The 17,250-nt window shown below is 49.1% G+C and overlaps 1 protein-coding gene across 3 annotated transcripts in view; it reads left to right on the forward strand.

The window, feature by feature from the left end:
• Positions 1-17,250, forward strand: part of LOC149865115 (mitogen-activated protein kinase kinase kinase 3-like) — a 106,976-nt gene that overhangs the window by 79,749 nt on the left and 9,977 nt on the right. For all 3 annotated transcript variants that reach the window (XM_090047787.1, XM_090047789.1, XM_090047788.1), the window contains exons 11-16: positions 505-572; positions 6,726-6,818; positions 10,521-10,715; positions 11,695-11,843; positions 12,673-12,804; positions 16,626-16,755. In XM_090047787.1, coding sequence (XP_089903913.1) covers positions 505-572; positions 6,726-6,818; positions 10,521-10,715; positions 11,695-11,843; positions 12,673-12,804; positions 16,626-16,755 — 767 coding nt within the window. The remainder of the gene's footprint in view (positions 1-504; positions 573-6,725; positions 6,819-10,520; positions 10,716-11,694; positions 11,844-12,672; positions 12,805-16,625; positions 16,756-17,250) is intronic.

Genomic DNA, 17,250 nt, shown 5'->3' on the forward strand with positions numbered 1-17,250 from the left:
ACTCAGCACCTCACCGAGGTTTTAAAGAAGGAAGTAAGTAGCTCCTTGGCAACATTGGAGGGAAAGGGACCCCTTGCTGACCTGTGTAAGCACAACTCAAGGCGGGTAATGTTAAAAGGCATCGTTAAGTTGCAGACACTGGTATTAGCATTCAGACCACAACAGCTAGTATTCTTGCCTTTTCTCTATAAGAGCCGTGCCTCATTTGGTGCACATTTGGTGCACATGCTGGGCAGTGAGGGTCCTGTCCAGCACAACACAAGCTTAACTTTATGTACCCAAGTATTCCAGCTTGGTGCGCCTGGGTAATGATAAGCATATGTTTAAGGGCAGTGCGGGGTGGTGGCTTGATGAGGGAAGCTTGCCTAATACTGGTCCAGCACTTCCTGCCTATTGAAAGTAGTGAGATGGGTGTCGATTGAATGTAGAAGTGATGCTGATCACTATAGTTGTCCTCTGATAAAGTAGGTGCATTCTTTTTTGTGTTTTTTTTTTTCCCCACAGCCCACCCTATACCCAAACTCCTGTTTCAAGAAGGAAGAGTCAGCCCAAAGACAGCCTTGACTGCCTGGGTAAGGTTACCTGGGATTTATCAGCATGTCTACATTGCAGCAAAGTGGCTTTTTCAAACCTACATGTCTGTCAGGGAAAACAGAAGAAGATTCTGAGATAAAAATGATCAGCAGCAAACCAGTGCCTTCACTGCTTAGCTAGTGAATGGCCCCTGCAGCTGTTAGACCTGAAGGCATTTTAAAATTTAAGGACTGAGAGTGCTGATGCATAATGCTTGCTACTCTGATGGATCCTTGCAAATTTGCCAGCCAGCACGAGCCAGCTCTCGCCAGGTCTGATTATGGAGTCCGTTCACTTCTGCACCCAGAAGCTGTAAAGCTGAAGTTTGAAGCTAGAAGTAGGTCTCCACCATCCAGTAATGGTCTCTCCAGGACTGAACCATCCTGCTTGCCTCTTTCCTTGCCCCTTGCATTTCGCTCCATTTGGAAGATGGAAATAACCTTGTCCAATTCGCCTGTTGTTTCTAACCGGAGTTTACTTTCACCTTCTTATGTCTTGTGTTGCAGTGGATCTCCATTTGCATTAATAAGAGAAATAGTCAATATGTTTAAGGAAAACATATTGATAGCCCACAAAAACCTTTGCTTAGTGCTTAGCCAAGCATAAATGCCCAGCTGGTTAAGTCATGGAAACTTCATCATATTGTCATGACTTTCACTATTAAAAATGAACTAATGGCATTCGGCCGAGGGGATGATAACACATTTTTGGCTTGAGGCAGCACTTGCAGATTAAACCGTGGGATTTGAGCTCCCATACCAGTGCCTGTCACTGGTGTTTTAATAGGCCCCCAGTGCCTTTCCTGGTGCTTGCACGTGGCTTTCCGTGAGCCTCTTGACCTGACACAGAAGCTTGGCTGCCTGTGTTTCAGCCGGACTTTGCTTCTTGCCTGAGCTGGGGTAATGGTCAAGATGAGCTAAAGTGAGACTGAAGCCAGAAGTGGCCTCCAAGGAGCAGCTGCTGGCTCACGGCTAAGACAAACAAGCATTCAGAATGGGCCGTGTAGTCAGACTAGGATAGAGCAGAAACAGGAAGGGAAAATGAGGGGGGACGACAAAGACTTTTTAATCCCCTGTTGTTCTAGGCTACCAGTGGTGGCTTCCTCTTCTCCTCATCAGATATTTCCTGATCCCTCTCCATCTAGTGCTTGTCTCAACTGTAAGATCATAAGAAAGAAGGGCTGGAAGGAACCTCACAAAGTCAACTAGTTCAGCCCCCTGCTCAAAGCAGGGTCATCCCTGAAAAAATCATCCCACCCAGGCATCTGTCCAACTCGCTCTTGAAAACTCCCAGGGATGGAGATTTCGCCACTTCTCTAGGCAGCCGGTTCCAATACTTGACCACCCTCATAGTCAGAAAGTGCCTCCAAATCTCCAAACTAAACTTCCTCTGTTGCAGCTTGAGTCCATTGCTCCTTGTCCTGTCCCTTACGGCTACAGAGAAAAGCCCATCTCCATTCTCTAATTGTCCTTCAGGTCTTTGAAGACTGTTACAAATCCCCCTACAGTCTTCTTTTCTCCAGACTGAATAATCCTGGTTCTGTCAGCCGTTCCTCGTAAACCTTGCCTTCTGGGCACTTAATCATTTTTGTTGCTCTGCACTGGACTATTTCCAAATGGTCTGTGTACTTCATGAAGTGTGGGGCCCAAAACTGGACACACTACTCCAGGTGGTGCCAGTGTGGAAAAGTTGCTTCCTTTTCATTTACAACTGACACTCCTGTTACTATAACCCAGTATGATGTTGGCCTTTTTTGCAGCAAGAGCACTCTGGCTCATATTCAGGCTATGGTCCACTGCAACTCCCTGATCCTTCTTTGCAGTACTGTAGCCTAGCCAGTAATTTCCCAGTCTGTATTTGTGTAAACAGTTATTTTGTCCAAAGTGCAGCATTTTGCACTTGTTCTTGTTGAATCTCATCTGATTGATTGCAGACCGTTTCTTCCCGTCTATCCAGGTCATTCTGGATCATGGCCCTACCCTCCAAAGTGTCTGCAGCTCCATCCAACTTGGTGTCATCCACAAATTTTGCTAAGCGTGCACTCAGTCCCATCATTGAAATCGCTAATAATTATATTAAACAATACTTGCCCCAGAACAGACTCCTGGGAACCCCACTTGGTACTTCCTCCCAACTAAAATTTGAGCCTACTTGTTGAGTACGGTGATCCAGCCAGGTATGTATCCACCTTACCATACTTTGGCCTAGTTTGTATTTCCTCACCTTGTTAATGTCCGTGGCATGGCAGACCGTTTCAAAGGCCTTGCTAACGTCAAGTTATATCACATTCACTGGTCTCTCCCTATCCCCAGAGCCTGTCACTTTATCACAGAAGGAAATCAGGTTGATGATCAGGCATGACTTGCTTTTGGTGAAGGCTCGTCAGGTTGCTCTCGGTCAGGCTGGTTGTGCCTGATCACCTTGTTCTCTTCTAGGTGCTTCACAATAGCTTCCTTGAGGACCTGCTCCATGGTCTGACCAGGTATCAAGGTCAGATTGACTGATCTGTAATTCCTGAGATCCTCCTGCATCCCTTTCTTAAAGATAGGCGCTATATTTGCCCCTTTCCAATCATCCAGGATCTCTTCCAACTTCTGTGATTACTCCAAGAGGCTAGCCAATGTCTCTGAAATTACCTCAGCCAATACCTTGAGTACCCTTGGGTGCATCCCATCCAGCCCTGCCAACTTGAAAGTATCTAGCTTCTCTAAGTAATCTCTAACCTGTTCTTCCGTCGCTCAGGACTGTTTATCTCCTTCCCTAGCTTTGCTACCAGCTGCAGTCATCTGATAGCTTCCCTCTCTTTGTGAAGAATGAAGTAAAAAAGGCATTAAATACTTCAGCCCTCTCTGCATCATCGATAACTAGATTGCCTCCTGCATTCTGTAAGGGACCTATGGTTTCTGGTCTTTCTCTGACTCTTGACATACTTGTACGATCCCTTCTTTTCTGGCCTTTTTCTGTCCCTTGCCAGTTGCATGTCAAATTGTGCCTTAGCCATCTCCTAATTTTCTCCCTGCATGCCCGTGTGATTCATAGATGTTTGAGTCGGAAGAGACCTGAGCAGATCATCGAGTCCAACCCCCTGCCCTGAACAGGAAAGAGCACTGGGGTCAGACGACCCCAGCCAGGTGCATGTCCGGCCTCCCCTTAAATACCCCTGAGGTAGGGGAGAGCACCACTTCCCTTGGGAGCCCATTCCAGATTTTGGCAACCCTTCCTATGAAGTTCTTCCTGATGTCTAACCTAAATCTGCTCTCCGTCAGTTTGTGGCCATTGTTCCTAGTTACTCCAAGAGGCGCCCTGGTGAACAGAGCATCTTCTAGTCCCTGCTGCCCTCCCCTGATGAATTTGTAGACTGCCACAAGATCACCTCTCAGCCTTCTCTTGCAGAGGCTGAAGAGATCCAGGGCCCTCGATCTCTCCTCGTAGGGCTTTGCCTGCAGTCCCCTAACCATACAAGTGGCCCTTCTCTGAACCCTCTCGATGCCGTCCACATCCCTCTTGAAGTGCGGCACCCAAAACTGGATGCAGTACTCCAATGGCAGCCTGACCAATGCCACATAAAGAGGAAGTATCACCTCCTTGGACGTGTTTGTCATGCACCTGCTAATGCATGATAAAGTGCAGTTAGCTTTGCTGATCACTTTGTCACATTGATGACTCTTCTTCATTTTGGAGTCAACAGTGGCTCCAGGATCCCTTTCCGCTGCTGTGCTGCTGAGAAGGTCATCCCCCAGCCTATAAATGTGTTGGTGATTCCTTCTTCGTAGGTGCAGCGCCTTGCACTTGTCCTTGTTGATCCTTGTTGAACTGCATCCTATTCTGTTCTGCCCATTTTTCCAACCTGTCCAGATCCTCCTGGATCATTCCCTACCCTCTGGTGTGTTAACTTTACCCCATAATTTGGTATCATCTGTGAATTTAGACAGAGTGCTTTCCACACCCTCATCCAAGCCCCTAATGAAGACATTGAATAGCACCAGTCCAAGGACCAAGCCTTGTGGGACTCCACTGTCCACATCTTTCCAGGTCAATACCGACCCATCCACCACCACTTTCTGGGTATGACCCCTAAGCCAATTTGCCACCCACATGACCATGTAATCATCTATGCCACAGTTGCTCAGTTTATCTCTGAGAATATAATGATATACCATATTGAAGGCCTTCTTAAAATCCAAGTAGGCATCCACCTCAATTCCTGAGTGTAAGCATTTTGTGACCTGTTCATAAAAAGAAACCAGGTTAGCCAGGCAAGATCTACCTGCTATGAATCCATGCTGGTTGCCCTTTAGTATTGCTTTCCCCTCTGGACTCTCACAAATGTGATCCTTAATAATTTTTTCAAAGATTTTCCCAAGGATAGAGGTGAGACTAACCGGTTTATAGTTACAGGATCCTCCTTCTTCCCCTTCTTGAAAATGGGGACCACATCGGTCCTTTTCCAGTCCTCTGGGACCTGACCTGAACACCACGAGTGCTCAAACAGCCATGCCAGTGGCTCTGCTATGACACCAGCCAATTCCTTCAGCACCCTCGGATGAAGATCATGCGGGCCGGCTGACTTAAATACATCCAGCCCCTCCAGCAATATTCTTATTATTCTTATAGAAAGTCTTGTTTTCTTCCCTAGTAATATCAAAGTCCTGTTACCTGATCTAAGCTTTTGTCCTCTCTGTTCTCTTCCATCCAAGCTAATATTAATGCGTGGCGGTTGATGTAAATATGACACAAGACCTTCCTGGTTCAGGGTTTAAGCCAGTCTTCGGCTCTTAGCGGTCCACGTGACGGCCTTGTATGAGCACAGGTTATTTCACATCTGCCACCTACCAGGATCTTGCATTTTCCTCTGGAGTATCTGATGCTGGCTGTGCTCTCTCAGATCATGGAGACCTGGGCTCGGTGGCCCCGAGGCCTGACTCCATCTGGCTGAAATCATGCACAGATTGGATTGTGCAAAGTTTGGTCTAAACGGGTACTACGGAGTCTTATTCCCATACCTGGATTAGCTGATATAACCCCAGTGTGCTCGGTGAGCTAGCGGTGTTTGTTTCTTCTCTCTTCTACCCACCTTTGCCTCCCTCAGCAGCGCCTCTTCCCTTTTCCTCCCTCTTCACTCTCAAATTCCTGCTTTCTGTTTAGAAGCTCTGTTCCCTGCAGTCCCATGGTGAAGTAAGCTGCTTGCAAAAACCTATGCATCCCTAATTGAGTTAGTCTGTAAGGTGCAACTCTCCTGCTTTCCGTCGAAATCATCCCAGCCGATGTTAGCCTCCTGGGAAAGAAGGAGACTGATCTGTGTAATGCAAGTGTGATGGCTCTGTGTGAGGGGAGACAGGAGAGTTGAGGCACTAGAGTATAAAGAGAAAGCTAGCCAGAAGGGGACCCTCAGAGGATTTGGGAAAGGACTGGGGTGGAGTAGAGAGGAAGAGCAATGGAGGAGGCCAGGAAAATGATAGAAAGGGAGAGAAACTAGAGATGAGGATGGGGAAGAGACGGCTGGAGAGGCTCTTCTCAGTGCCTCGCAGCCTCCAAGGACATCAGAGCTAGCTGGGGAAGAGGCAGGAACAGGGGATGGTCCCAAGTCATGAGAGCTAACTTGAGCCTTTAAACTTTGTAGGCCAGAGTCTGCTCTTCTTGAAGTTTTTGCCTATGCCTCCATTGGCTTTAGTGCAGTCAGCACCAGGCCTTTTGGCCAATAATTTCTGTTAGAGCTGGGTTGGTGTCCAGTTGTCTGCTCCTGGGAGATTTCAGCCCAGAGCCTTGTGAATGAACAGCCTCCATGATGGGGCCATCTCTAACCTGGTTTTTCACTGGCAGGTAGTATAAAGGACAGGCCTTTTTTGAGCAAGGTCTGCTTTGCATATACCGAATCCCAAAATTAGGCAGTGAAGCCACCCTGAGTGCACATGCCTGCCCCCAATCTTAAGCACGCTGGAGATGGAGTTGTCAAGAGAAGGGGCTGGAAGGAAGGCCCTTGGGGTAGCTTCACTGCCTCATTTTGGGGTCTGGCACATGTGGAGAGGGAGTAGACAGGCGGGTCATGCTTCTTGGTAGGGCTCTGGATACTGCTCTGGAAGCAGTAGAGAAACATCTTACACGTTCAATGCGGAGTTAATCTAATAACCACTTTCCTCTTTATCTCCTTTCAGATTTTGATATTCCGTTTTGTGAAAGATTTGGAAAAGGTGGCACTTTCCCTAGGCAATACCACCTCTCCCAGAGCCGCAAGGACTACAGTGATGGTGAGACCACGCCAAGGGCATGTCGGGGACATTTTGGGGAGGGGGAATAGTCTCTAGGGGCTTGGTGAGCATTAAGGCAGAGTAATATATAAAGCACTGACTTAGGAACAGAGAGGTCTAAGTTCTTGACTTCCTATGGGTCTTAACAGCTCTGCCTCTCAGGTGCCCATCTGTGAATGGAGGATAACAGCACTGCCTTATCTCCATTTACAGATGGGGGGTTACAATCCAGGAGTACAATCCTGGGAAGGATGCAGGAGTGATTGCCAGATGCTAGGATACTATGGCCATGGAAGAGTCTGAGAAGGATAATTGAATAATGTGTTTGTGGTATTGGTATATTGTGTTGGAAACTGAGCTGAGTAACTTCTGTTCTCTAGGATGAATATCCCTGGCCTTTAGTTTCATCCTGCTCCCCTTCAGCAAGGTAATGGATGCAGCATCAGTGTGAGCCAGCTGGAAGTGATTTCAAGATAGGGAGGCGTGTGTGTTGGTGAATAAAGTCAGGACTGGCCTGTAGGGCCCTTGGCTCTGTTCCTCCCTTTGCTGCTGACACTCTTGGACAAGTCTGTTGGGTCTAAATATTTAAATATGGCGACTCCAAGCATTTAAATTATATGTACACAAGCACCTAAAGTCAGGCCATACATGTATGCCTTTACCTTTTTGATTCTTTTGCCCTTTGATGGCCTCAGTTTTGAAACTGTGTTTTCTCTCTCTATGGAATGGGGCTAATCCTTAAGAGCAGAACTACTCCCATTTTAGCAATGGGGACCAGAGATAGAGATGAAGTGATCTCGGCACTAACTGGAAGGAAACTCAGGTTTCCTGAGTCCCCAGGCAAGTGCAAGACCCTCCTTCGTCACAGTTCACTGAGTCCTTTTGATAGTTGCTGAGCTTTATCACAGTGGCCACAAGCCTATCTTAATTTTCCCCGCGCAGCCAGCTCTGGCTGGACCCTCCTCTTCTAATGTAGTACCCTGGGTGTCTGCCTCGACCAAAACATAGGCTCTGCAAATACGGATTTTGCCAGTATATTTCTGTCCAGTGCTGTGAGACCCTCTTTTAGAGAGAAGTTAGTCATGGACAGGTCCCAGCCAGGGCCACCGCAGAGAGACATGAAGGTGCAGCGTGGGCCTGATCTTGCAAAGTGCTGAGCATCTAATAGGCTTATGCCTTCCATCTTGTTCAGCTTTTTCACTCTCTCAGCGGCTGTTTCTACCCCTTGCCCTGTTGCTATGTCTCCCACTTATCTACCGGTGACCTTCTCCTGTCCCTCATTTAGCTATTTTTGATGGGGTGTATGTCCGTTCCCTGCACAGGGGTTTTCTCACAGAGCAGCAGGAACTTTGCGGGCTGGCATGTCGTGTGAATTCAGGATTTTCTGCTTTCCCAGATTCAGCTGAGGAGTACTGTGGTTCAGAGATTATCCTGTTGCCTTCCCCTTTTCCCAAGGCACAGCGTTTAACGTGTGGCAGGCAGTCCCTAGCATGCTGGGCTGAGATCATTGGTGCTACCACAGTCCAGCTGATCCTCATCATCCTCACCAGCGCCTTTCGAAATCCCATTTAAGAAATATTTTTATAAAAAAGTCCTTCTTGCCCTGATTTAACCCCTTCCTTAAGTTTAACAAAACAAAGACACACAGACCGGCCATAATGTCAACCCTTTGCAGCCGGACTTTAATTTAGAATTGTTATAGTGATGAATGGCTGATCTAGAGGTCAATGATTCCCGTGGCGGATCTTACAGACCGGCAGCATCAAGTTGTCAAAGTTCAGCTAAGTTTAGGTTTTCTTCTTTCCTGTCAGAATAGCACAGACCTATTGAAAGCAGGAATAATAGGCCTGGGGTAGAAATAGGAGACATGCAAGAGGTGAAATGTGTAAAAAATAAATAAATAAATACAAAAGGAAAGAGGTTTTGGTGTTGGAGACTGAGGGTAGAAGGAAGGGAGCTCAAAGTGAACCTAGATAGTTAATAAATGGATTGAGATGCTACCAGGAATCCTCTACCCATGAGGATTTACCCCAGCCACCTCCATCACTGACCACACATCATTCCACGGCGGCCAGGCTTGCCACGTCTCTGCTTCAGTCATCAGCCAGGCATTTTTGTATTTCCACCCCTGCAATGCCAGGACTTTTAGTAGTGGCAAATGCTCTGCTGAGCTACAGTTTTCCCTCTTCCTTCAGCTTCCTTGTAGCTTGCATTGGGCTTAGACTCACCCAGGCAGCTCATCAGGCTGTTTCATTAGGAAGGAAACAATTAATTCTGCAATTAAGTTCTGTGTGGAACAAGCAGCCCGAGGAGCGTTCCCAGAGCTTGTGGCTTGAATTACCACTTGCTGAGTCACCGGGTCAGCGGTTGCCTGATTTTGGGGTGGAGGGCAAGGCCCAGGGTTTTCTCCATTTTGTTTTCCATGGGATTAATTTTGAGTGAAGGCTGAAGGAACATCGGGAGGGCTGGCTGGAATCTGCTGCTTGTGAAGGACTCGATCTGCCTCAGTGCTTCCCATCAGCTCCCCATCATTTCATGCCACCAAGATGGTACAATCAGTGACGCTGATCTTTTTGCGCTGTCTTGTGTTTCGATTCTCTAGCTGGGATGAAGGTTATGCTGTCATGAAATTCACCTCTTGGAGCTACGCAAGGGTCACCCTGAGGACAGCAAGAAATGTATGGTCTGGCAGGTTCAGCAGTGGTTTTGGATTTAGAGACCTAGAGCTATTTCCAGCTGTGCTGCCTGCCAGCATGGGGACCTTGGGCAAGTCACTTAACTGCCCATGCCTTTTAGGCACTTTTATACATGCTCCAGGAGCGGGGAGGGAGCACTTTAGAGTGACTCCAGGACCCACTTTAATTAAAGCGCTGCCACGTCTTGTGTATTATTGTCCCCGCGCTTAAAAATGGTGGCGGGGGCATTTGAATAGTGACCCCCTGCCACTATTTTTAAGCTTGGGGGTGCTGATACACGTGATGCAGGAGGATGCTGAAGTATGGTGGTTGCTTCAGCAGACTCGATTAATCGAGTCTGGTCCGATGCACTGGAATTCCAGTGCACTGGAGAAGCCTTGTTGCTCCTGTATAGGCACCTTGGTTTCCTTGTCTGTAAAATGGGCCTTAATAATGCCAGCTGTCTTGGGAAAGTGCTTTCAAATACACTGATGGAAAAAAGTATGAATGGTGTATTACTATGACTCTTCTCCAACTTAGTGAGCTAGCTAGGCAGCTTGTCTTTTCTTCTTGAAGCAAACATTATTGCCTTTGGGTGGTGGTGGTGATGTTTCTATTATGGTGATAGAGACTGCAGTTAGCAGTCGGGGCCCTCCGATCATGAAAAGACGGATCCTGCTGCAAAGATTTCGCAGCCTAAATCTTTGCACGTCTCCTACACTGCATTACATTTTGTAAACCAGTTCAGCTGACTGGTGCAAGCCCTGTGGAGATGCTCTAAATCTGTTTAATCCTGGTTTACATTGGCTGGTCCTAAACTGATTCCTCACTGCCTTCAGCTGAGGTTCCAGTAAGACTACACACATCTGTGCAGGGTTTGGCATGGGCTGAACTAGCCTTTTCTACAACCAGTTTAAACTGGAGATACTTTGAACATAGACTCAGGTCAGACCAGGGGACAAGGGATAAGAGCTGGACACCACCAGTCATGTGTCCCATCCTCAGCTCTCCTGTTTTCCTCACGTAGGCCGAAGGACTTTCCCAAGGAGCTACGTCCCCCAGGAGAGCCTGTTCCAGCTTGTCCCCTCCAGCAGGACAAAGAGCTTTAATGGGGACAGCAAGCTGAGCACCTTACAGTATGAAGAGCACAGGACCAAGCGCTGGAACAACTGTGAAAAGGGTTTGCAGGTCTTCAGCACGTCCCCCACGAAGTCCAGGAACTGTGAGTGAACTTCAGCAGCTGGTGGTCAAAGCCGTGGCCTGGCTGTGACATTGTATTGGGTAGGGTCAGCAGATGGGGAAACCTCTGAGGAGAGTCCAGATGCAGGGGGAAAGGTGGGGGAAGAGTATTTCAATCCGCTTCCCCCTCAGATTTGAACTGATAATAAACAGCCCAGCAGCATGGCACTTCTGAGGCACTGAGCTAAGGCCCTGATGTCTCATGGTCATGCTGTAGATGTAGATCTAATTCCATCTTGGAAAGCTATGTGCCCTCAGCAGTCCCAAAGGGACAAATTATTCCCCACTCCCTCCTCCCATCAGCTGCGTGTAGTACTGGGTGCTGTTTACCAGCTCTTGGTTTCCACTCCAGCAGTGGCTGCCTTTCATGAGTCTGAATGGGGAGACGCCACTCTTCATTGCAGACCACTCCGAGCTGTGCCGCAGGGGAGAGACCCTGTATACATGTCGTCTTATTGGGCCTGATTCTGGGCAGATTGGGAACACTGTATTTCCTCACATACAGTGCATCCTGGAATAAGATATCTTATTTTTATATCTTATTGCAGATCTTATTTTTTAAAAGGCAAAACAAAGCAAAGATCTTTCCTTGTAGTAAGTAACTGAGTAACAGGTAGGGAGTGGAGCTTGCTCTGTTCTGTTCCCTGTGGATCATGTGCAGGCTTTGCTTTGGCTTTGGCCTGGTAAGTGCCACAAACTGTTGTTGTTGTACTTCCTTGCATATAATGCACATTCCAGTTTCCAGCAGCTGCTTTTTGGGGGAAAAAGTGTGTGTTGTATGTGAGAGAGTTTGATAACTCCACTGACACCTGGGAAGAGCAGGGCTCCAGGGTCACTCTTTCTGGAAGTGCCTCACTCATTACACAGCACACAGAGGAGCTACTTTTGGCAGGGTCAGATGAGCCTGTAGGTGGTCATCTCTCTGCTACATCCTTATTCAGTTCTCCCTGCCCTTTCTGTAGCCCTGCAGGCTCCCGTGAACTGGAGACTGGGGAAGCTCCTTGGCAGAGGTGCCTTTGGGGAGGTTTACCTCTGCTACGATGCTGACACAGGCAGGGAGCTGTCAGTGAAGCAGGTGCCATTCGATCCAGACAGTCAAGAGACAAGCAAGGTGGGTGAATGAAGCTGGATTGAGCCTTCTCGAGTGCATCAGGGAGGGTTTCCGGGGGGATCACAGCCACGTTTTGTGGCATCGTGGGGGACAGTATTAGCTGTCAGCAGCAGCCAGTGATACTTCATCCCTTCCAAGCCCCTAAATGTTACTGGCCCAGCCTATGCCTCAGTTCTGCTGTCTCCCATTCTGTCCTGCCCTTTCCGCTCTTCCCTTTTTCCAGCTGCCATGCTCCATCCATCCATCCATCCATCCATCTCCTTCCCATTCCTGCCTCTAGGCAGCCCGTGCAACTGGTGTTCCCCTCATTTCTCTCTCCTGATAGCCCAGACTTGTGCAGAAGAAACCTAGTAAATCCCTCTAACTCCCTCTCTCTTCCTATGTTTTCTCTGGAAACATTTCAACACAACTTCCTGCTGTGGCATCCGTCTCTGTCTTGCAGGCCATCATCTCCTATGGGCGGTACTCATTTTCACATCTGGGCTTTGTACCACAGATTTCTTGTGTTGGACGCTGGCATGCTCAGCTATTCTGTGCTGTTCCCCATGCCTCAAACCTGGGACAGCAGTGGTGTGGCTGCGGAGGGTGGACCAATATACATTGCTCAGAGGTGGCTGCGCTGCTCTCGGTTCAGGACGCAGCCCAGGTGAAGCAGTGTGCTGTGATTGAGCTTGGCATGACAAGTTTATCTTCTCTGTATGACCATGTGGCTCTGAGGATACAGTCAGTGCTTCACAAGTCCTGGAAGATAAGCTAGAGAGCCGCTGGGAGGAATGAGGCTTATTCTAGGCTGTTCTTTTCACTGCACAGCGTGTTTGTTCCACTACAGGAGGTGAATGCCTTGGAGTGTGAGATCCAGCTGTTAAAGACCCTCCGCCATGAGAGAATAGTCCAGTATTACGGTTGTTTGCGTGACACAGAAGAAAGGAAATTGTCCATCTTCGTGGAATACATGCCAGGGGTAAGTACGGCCATGGCCAGCCCACATGGCTAAGAGTAGACATAGATCATCCTGAACTAGAGAGGTTTGGAGTCAGAGCCAAGTCCCACAGCTTGACCCATATATCTGTAAAGGGCCAAAATGAATTGAGGATCCAGTTGCCCCGGGACTGTTGGATTAAAGTCAGACTTCACAGCCTGACCCCTCTGGTTCGCCATCAAGTCATAATTCCAAATTTCTTTGCACTTTGGAGCAGCCGCATCCTGATTTGGATCTTTCAGACCCCCTGTCTGAGCACCTGGTTAGTGTGTGATTGGATTCAGAACGGGCTTCAAATTTGGGGCATTCAGGCCCGTCTGTCATTATGATTACTGAGTATTTCACAGATTTCATAGACGTTAGGGCTGGAAGGGACCTCGGAAGATCATTGAGTCCAGACCCCCCACCCAAAGGGCAGGAAGTCAGCTGGGGTCATAGGATCCCAGCAAGATAAGCATCCAATTTGTTCCACTGTCAAAATCTCAGCTCTCGGCTGCATTGCTAACTTATATATATTTGATGCATGCATGGAAACACATTGCTGATTACCTGGACAGCTCTGTTCTCTGAAACTACCTCATCTCACGACAGTATTGCTTTATTGGGTATCCCCTGGTTGTGACTCTGTGTATGATGACACATCTCCAGGGACAGCGTAGGATTAACATGCTTTAATGTGGAGGAAACTAAGGAGATATAACTCCAGCTCTTTTTCTCAATTCTTCAGAATGTAAGTGGCATCACCTTAGCCTTGTTGCACGTTAATTTTGGGCAGCTTCTGGAGCTCTTAACCCCTAGCTTGTCCGCACGTTAATGCCTTTAAGTGGCTTAAAACATGCTTTATGCCGTTCAAATTATGCCACTGCAGGGCATGATTATCTCTGATCCACACAACCCAGCTCCTGTTCGATTAAGGTGCAGCCACTCCCCACAGACGTGCCACTCAAATTGAAGTCCTCCAGCATCCCAGGATGCAGTGGTCTCTCCCCATCCCTCGTGTCCTGTGGACTGTCATGCCCCTGGCTGCTAAGTGGAGCTGCAGCTTTTCTATTTCCTCCAACTTCCAGCACCCTCCCATCCAGGAGCGGTGGCTCAGGCACCTTTCCCCACCAGCACTGAGCCTCTGAGCAGGTGGCCACTGCTGGACCCCATGCTTCTCCCTCCCTGCCAAGCCCTGGGAAGTGGAGGACAACACGGGAGCCCCCAGACCCGACGGGGCTCTGACAAGTCCTGATCTCCAGCCCCATGGCTCCAGCAGCGCCCGGCTTCATGTACTCGATACATGTGCAGTGCAGTGAGAGCTGGCAGCAGCGGCTGTGGGGTGGGGGGCAGCCTGCTGCCAGGGAAGCTGCTGCTCCAAAGCCAGGCAGCTGTGGGGGCATCCAGGTTGTGGGTGCAGGGCTCTGCCACTGCCTGGGGCTGCTGCCTGGGCCTCCCGGGGTGTCCGTCTGCTCCCCTGCGTGCTGCTGAGCTGCCCCCACTGGGCCCAGGGGCACCGAGGGAAGTGGGGGCAGTGTGGATGTGGGGGTCAGAGCTGAGGGGGAGGATATAGGGGAGGGAAGGCAGGGTTGCAGCTGAGCCCTCCTCAAGCTGAATTTGTCCGGGCACTGGGAACAGGCTGATGGATGCACCAGGACATGTGTAACAGCAGGCCATGAGCATGTGGGATAGTGACCTCCCCAGCCTTAACCGTGAAAGACCCTGCCATCTCCCTCTTCCATACATAGCAATCATGGAGATGTAGGGCTGGAGGAGACCTCCCTGCTCACCGGGCCGCTAGTGGCAAGTCACAGCTGTGCAGGTGGGAGACGGTCGGAGAAGGTTTCTAGTCTGAAGGTGCGACTGCTCCGAACTCCAAGCTAGCTCTAAGCTGATCGGCATCTGGGCAGCTCAAAGTACAGCATGTAGCAAGGCCCTTAGAGTTCACTGGCCAGGACCGCACCTTGTACGAACCAGTTATCCATTTACATTACCTGGCGATGCATCCCTTTTACTCTGATCCATCCGTTTCTTACCCACCACCCCTGTGTTTGCCCTGTAGACTCTGAGGCTGCAAGCACTCACCTATTCATAGACTGCAGAGTCAGAAGGAACCAACAGACCTGGTCACAAGTCGCTGTTACGACTAAAAATTCCCACTCAGAAGATCCCCATGTGAAAAACAGATTTCCACAAACTGCACATCTGCAAGCCCCTCAGTTCAATGCTCTCTAACCACGGTCGCCTTTCTGGCAGCTCTAGTTACAGGCTCTGACGCAGAACCAGAAGAATAAGCCCTGGCAGCGTTATCGACCCCCTTGCTGCTCGCTCTATCACACACTGATGTCTGTTCCCAGTCAGGAAGCCAGCACTGATGCTGTGGCTTTTCCAGAGCTGCACAGAGTGGCCTGTTTGTTTTTCTAGTGATAAACCAGGGCTCTGACTAAATAAAGATTGACTTTCATTCTGCAACAGTAGCTTGCTTCACACCATCATGCAGGGCTCTGCTTCCCCTGCCTCCCTCTCCCCTTGCGGTTGGTGGATGAGACCTGGATCCCCAGCTATAGGGCAGCAGCACTGAAGTGCTTTGTCGACCCACGACTGGGAAGAGCTGTGATGAGGCCAATCTACTAAGGAGCCTTCTGCACCAAACTGGCCTCGCAGTAGCTCAGCGAGTTTATCATTAATCTATATAAATACTGCATCTCCTGTTCTTTCCCTTCCCACCTACATGTCCTGGAAGTGAAAGGGACTGGCCAGTTTGACTCCAGGAGCAGAGGAGGCTCTTAAGTGGACTCACCTGGGTATGGTGCTAATACCTGTGCCCCATCCCACAGGGGGAAGACTGGGGTCACCAGAAGGCCAAAAAAGTTTGGGGGACAGATACCTAACAAGGGAATAATGATGGAAAACCCTGGGCAATGCCAGCTGCAGTGAGAAGGAGGGGTGGGTTTTTCCCAAGAAGAGCACCTCTGGCTTTGGAAGAGGGAAGGAACGAATCAGACCTGGAGCAGAGCAAGCTCAGGAGGTGTAAGGCACGAGGAGTGTTGGTGGAGGGGACTGTAAGTGGGGAACCTCTGGCACTTGGGCTAAAAGGTCCTTGCCTCAAGCACTCAAAACAAGTGCTTTTAAATCCGGAGCTCCTTGCCCCAACCCTTGCGGAGTCACCTGTGGCATTGTCAGGCTGATTTCCTAGATGGGGCTGTGAACGCTGGAGGCATTGTTGCCTCTGATTTGACAGACGTAGTCCTCGGACGTGAGCAGTTCGGGCTTGTACCCTTCAGGTGCCTTTCTTCAGATGCCCGGGCTAATGATGTACGGTGGTCACAAGAGGGGGGTAAAGAGCTAAGCTGTGTTAACCTAGGCCAGTGGGGGCCAACGTATTCGGCAGGTGTGCTATAGGTTAAGTCCCATGCCCACCCCAAGTGCCACCCCTATTCTGTTACCCAGCCCAAACTGCTGCTCTTCTTTCTGCTCCCTGTCCCATCTGCATTGTGTTCCCAGCTCCCTCCCTGATCCGCTGTGTGCCATGCAGAGGATGCCTGTGCCACTTGTGGTATTATTCATGCTACAGATTGGCCACCCATGGCCTAGGCTCTGGGCAGTTCTTCTATCGCAAACCAGCTCTTTACACTTTTCTCTTCTGCCCAGAGGAGTATTGTCCTGTGGGACCAAACCCTGGATCTGTTATGTATGTCCATGACACTTTGGCATCATCACACGACGTTTCACAGAGCCAGAAAGATAGAGATCACATAAATGTAAAAGCCATCGCAGTGCAATGGGCCAGGCTCACCAAACCCCAATGATTTTCTCTGCAACAGGGTTCAATAAAGGACCAGTTAAAAGCATATGGTGCCTTGACCGAGAACGTCACCCGGAAATACACGCGGCAGATTCTGCAGGGAGTTTCCTACTTGCATAGCAATATGATTGTACATAGGGATATTAAAGGTAAGGAGCTAATAATGGGAAACCTCCCACTTATTTAAGGTCTTCTGATATGTTGGGGGGACTTGTATGCTGTGTGGTCAGGGCGCAGTCCCGGGAGCTACAACTCCTGGGTTTTTGCCCTGGTTCTACCTTAGGCTTGCTGGGCATTTTCAAACATGTTATGTAGGCCTGAATTTTCCTGGTGGCCTCTGGCTGCAGTTCATCTGGGGATATGCTTTTGGCTTGATTTGCAGAGATCCTGTTGCCAGCATGTGAGCTGTGCACTTCTCAAAATCAGGCCTGAGGCACTTGGCACTCAAGAACTGTGGCATTGTAAGTGAGGAACTGTTGTTGGCCTCAACTTTTCCAAAACTTCTTTCTCCATGAAATGGGTTAGTGCTGTGAGGTTGCCTTAATTGCAGTGCTCATTGTGTGGGATTTTCAGAAGGAGCTGGTAGAGAGAGGACTCCTACATAGTGCATTAATGTAACCAGATATTGCCTTTTTACCTCTGTG

This window comes from Crocodylus siamensis, chromosome 5 (assembly GCF_052110815.1).
Source record: "Crocodylus siamensis isolate JL-2025a chromosome 5, ASM5211081v1, whole genome shotgun sequence".
Taxonomy (NCBI): Eukaryota; Metazoa; Chordata; order Crocodylia; family Crocodylidae; genus Crocodylus; species Crocodylus siamensis.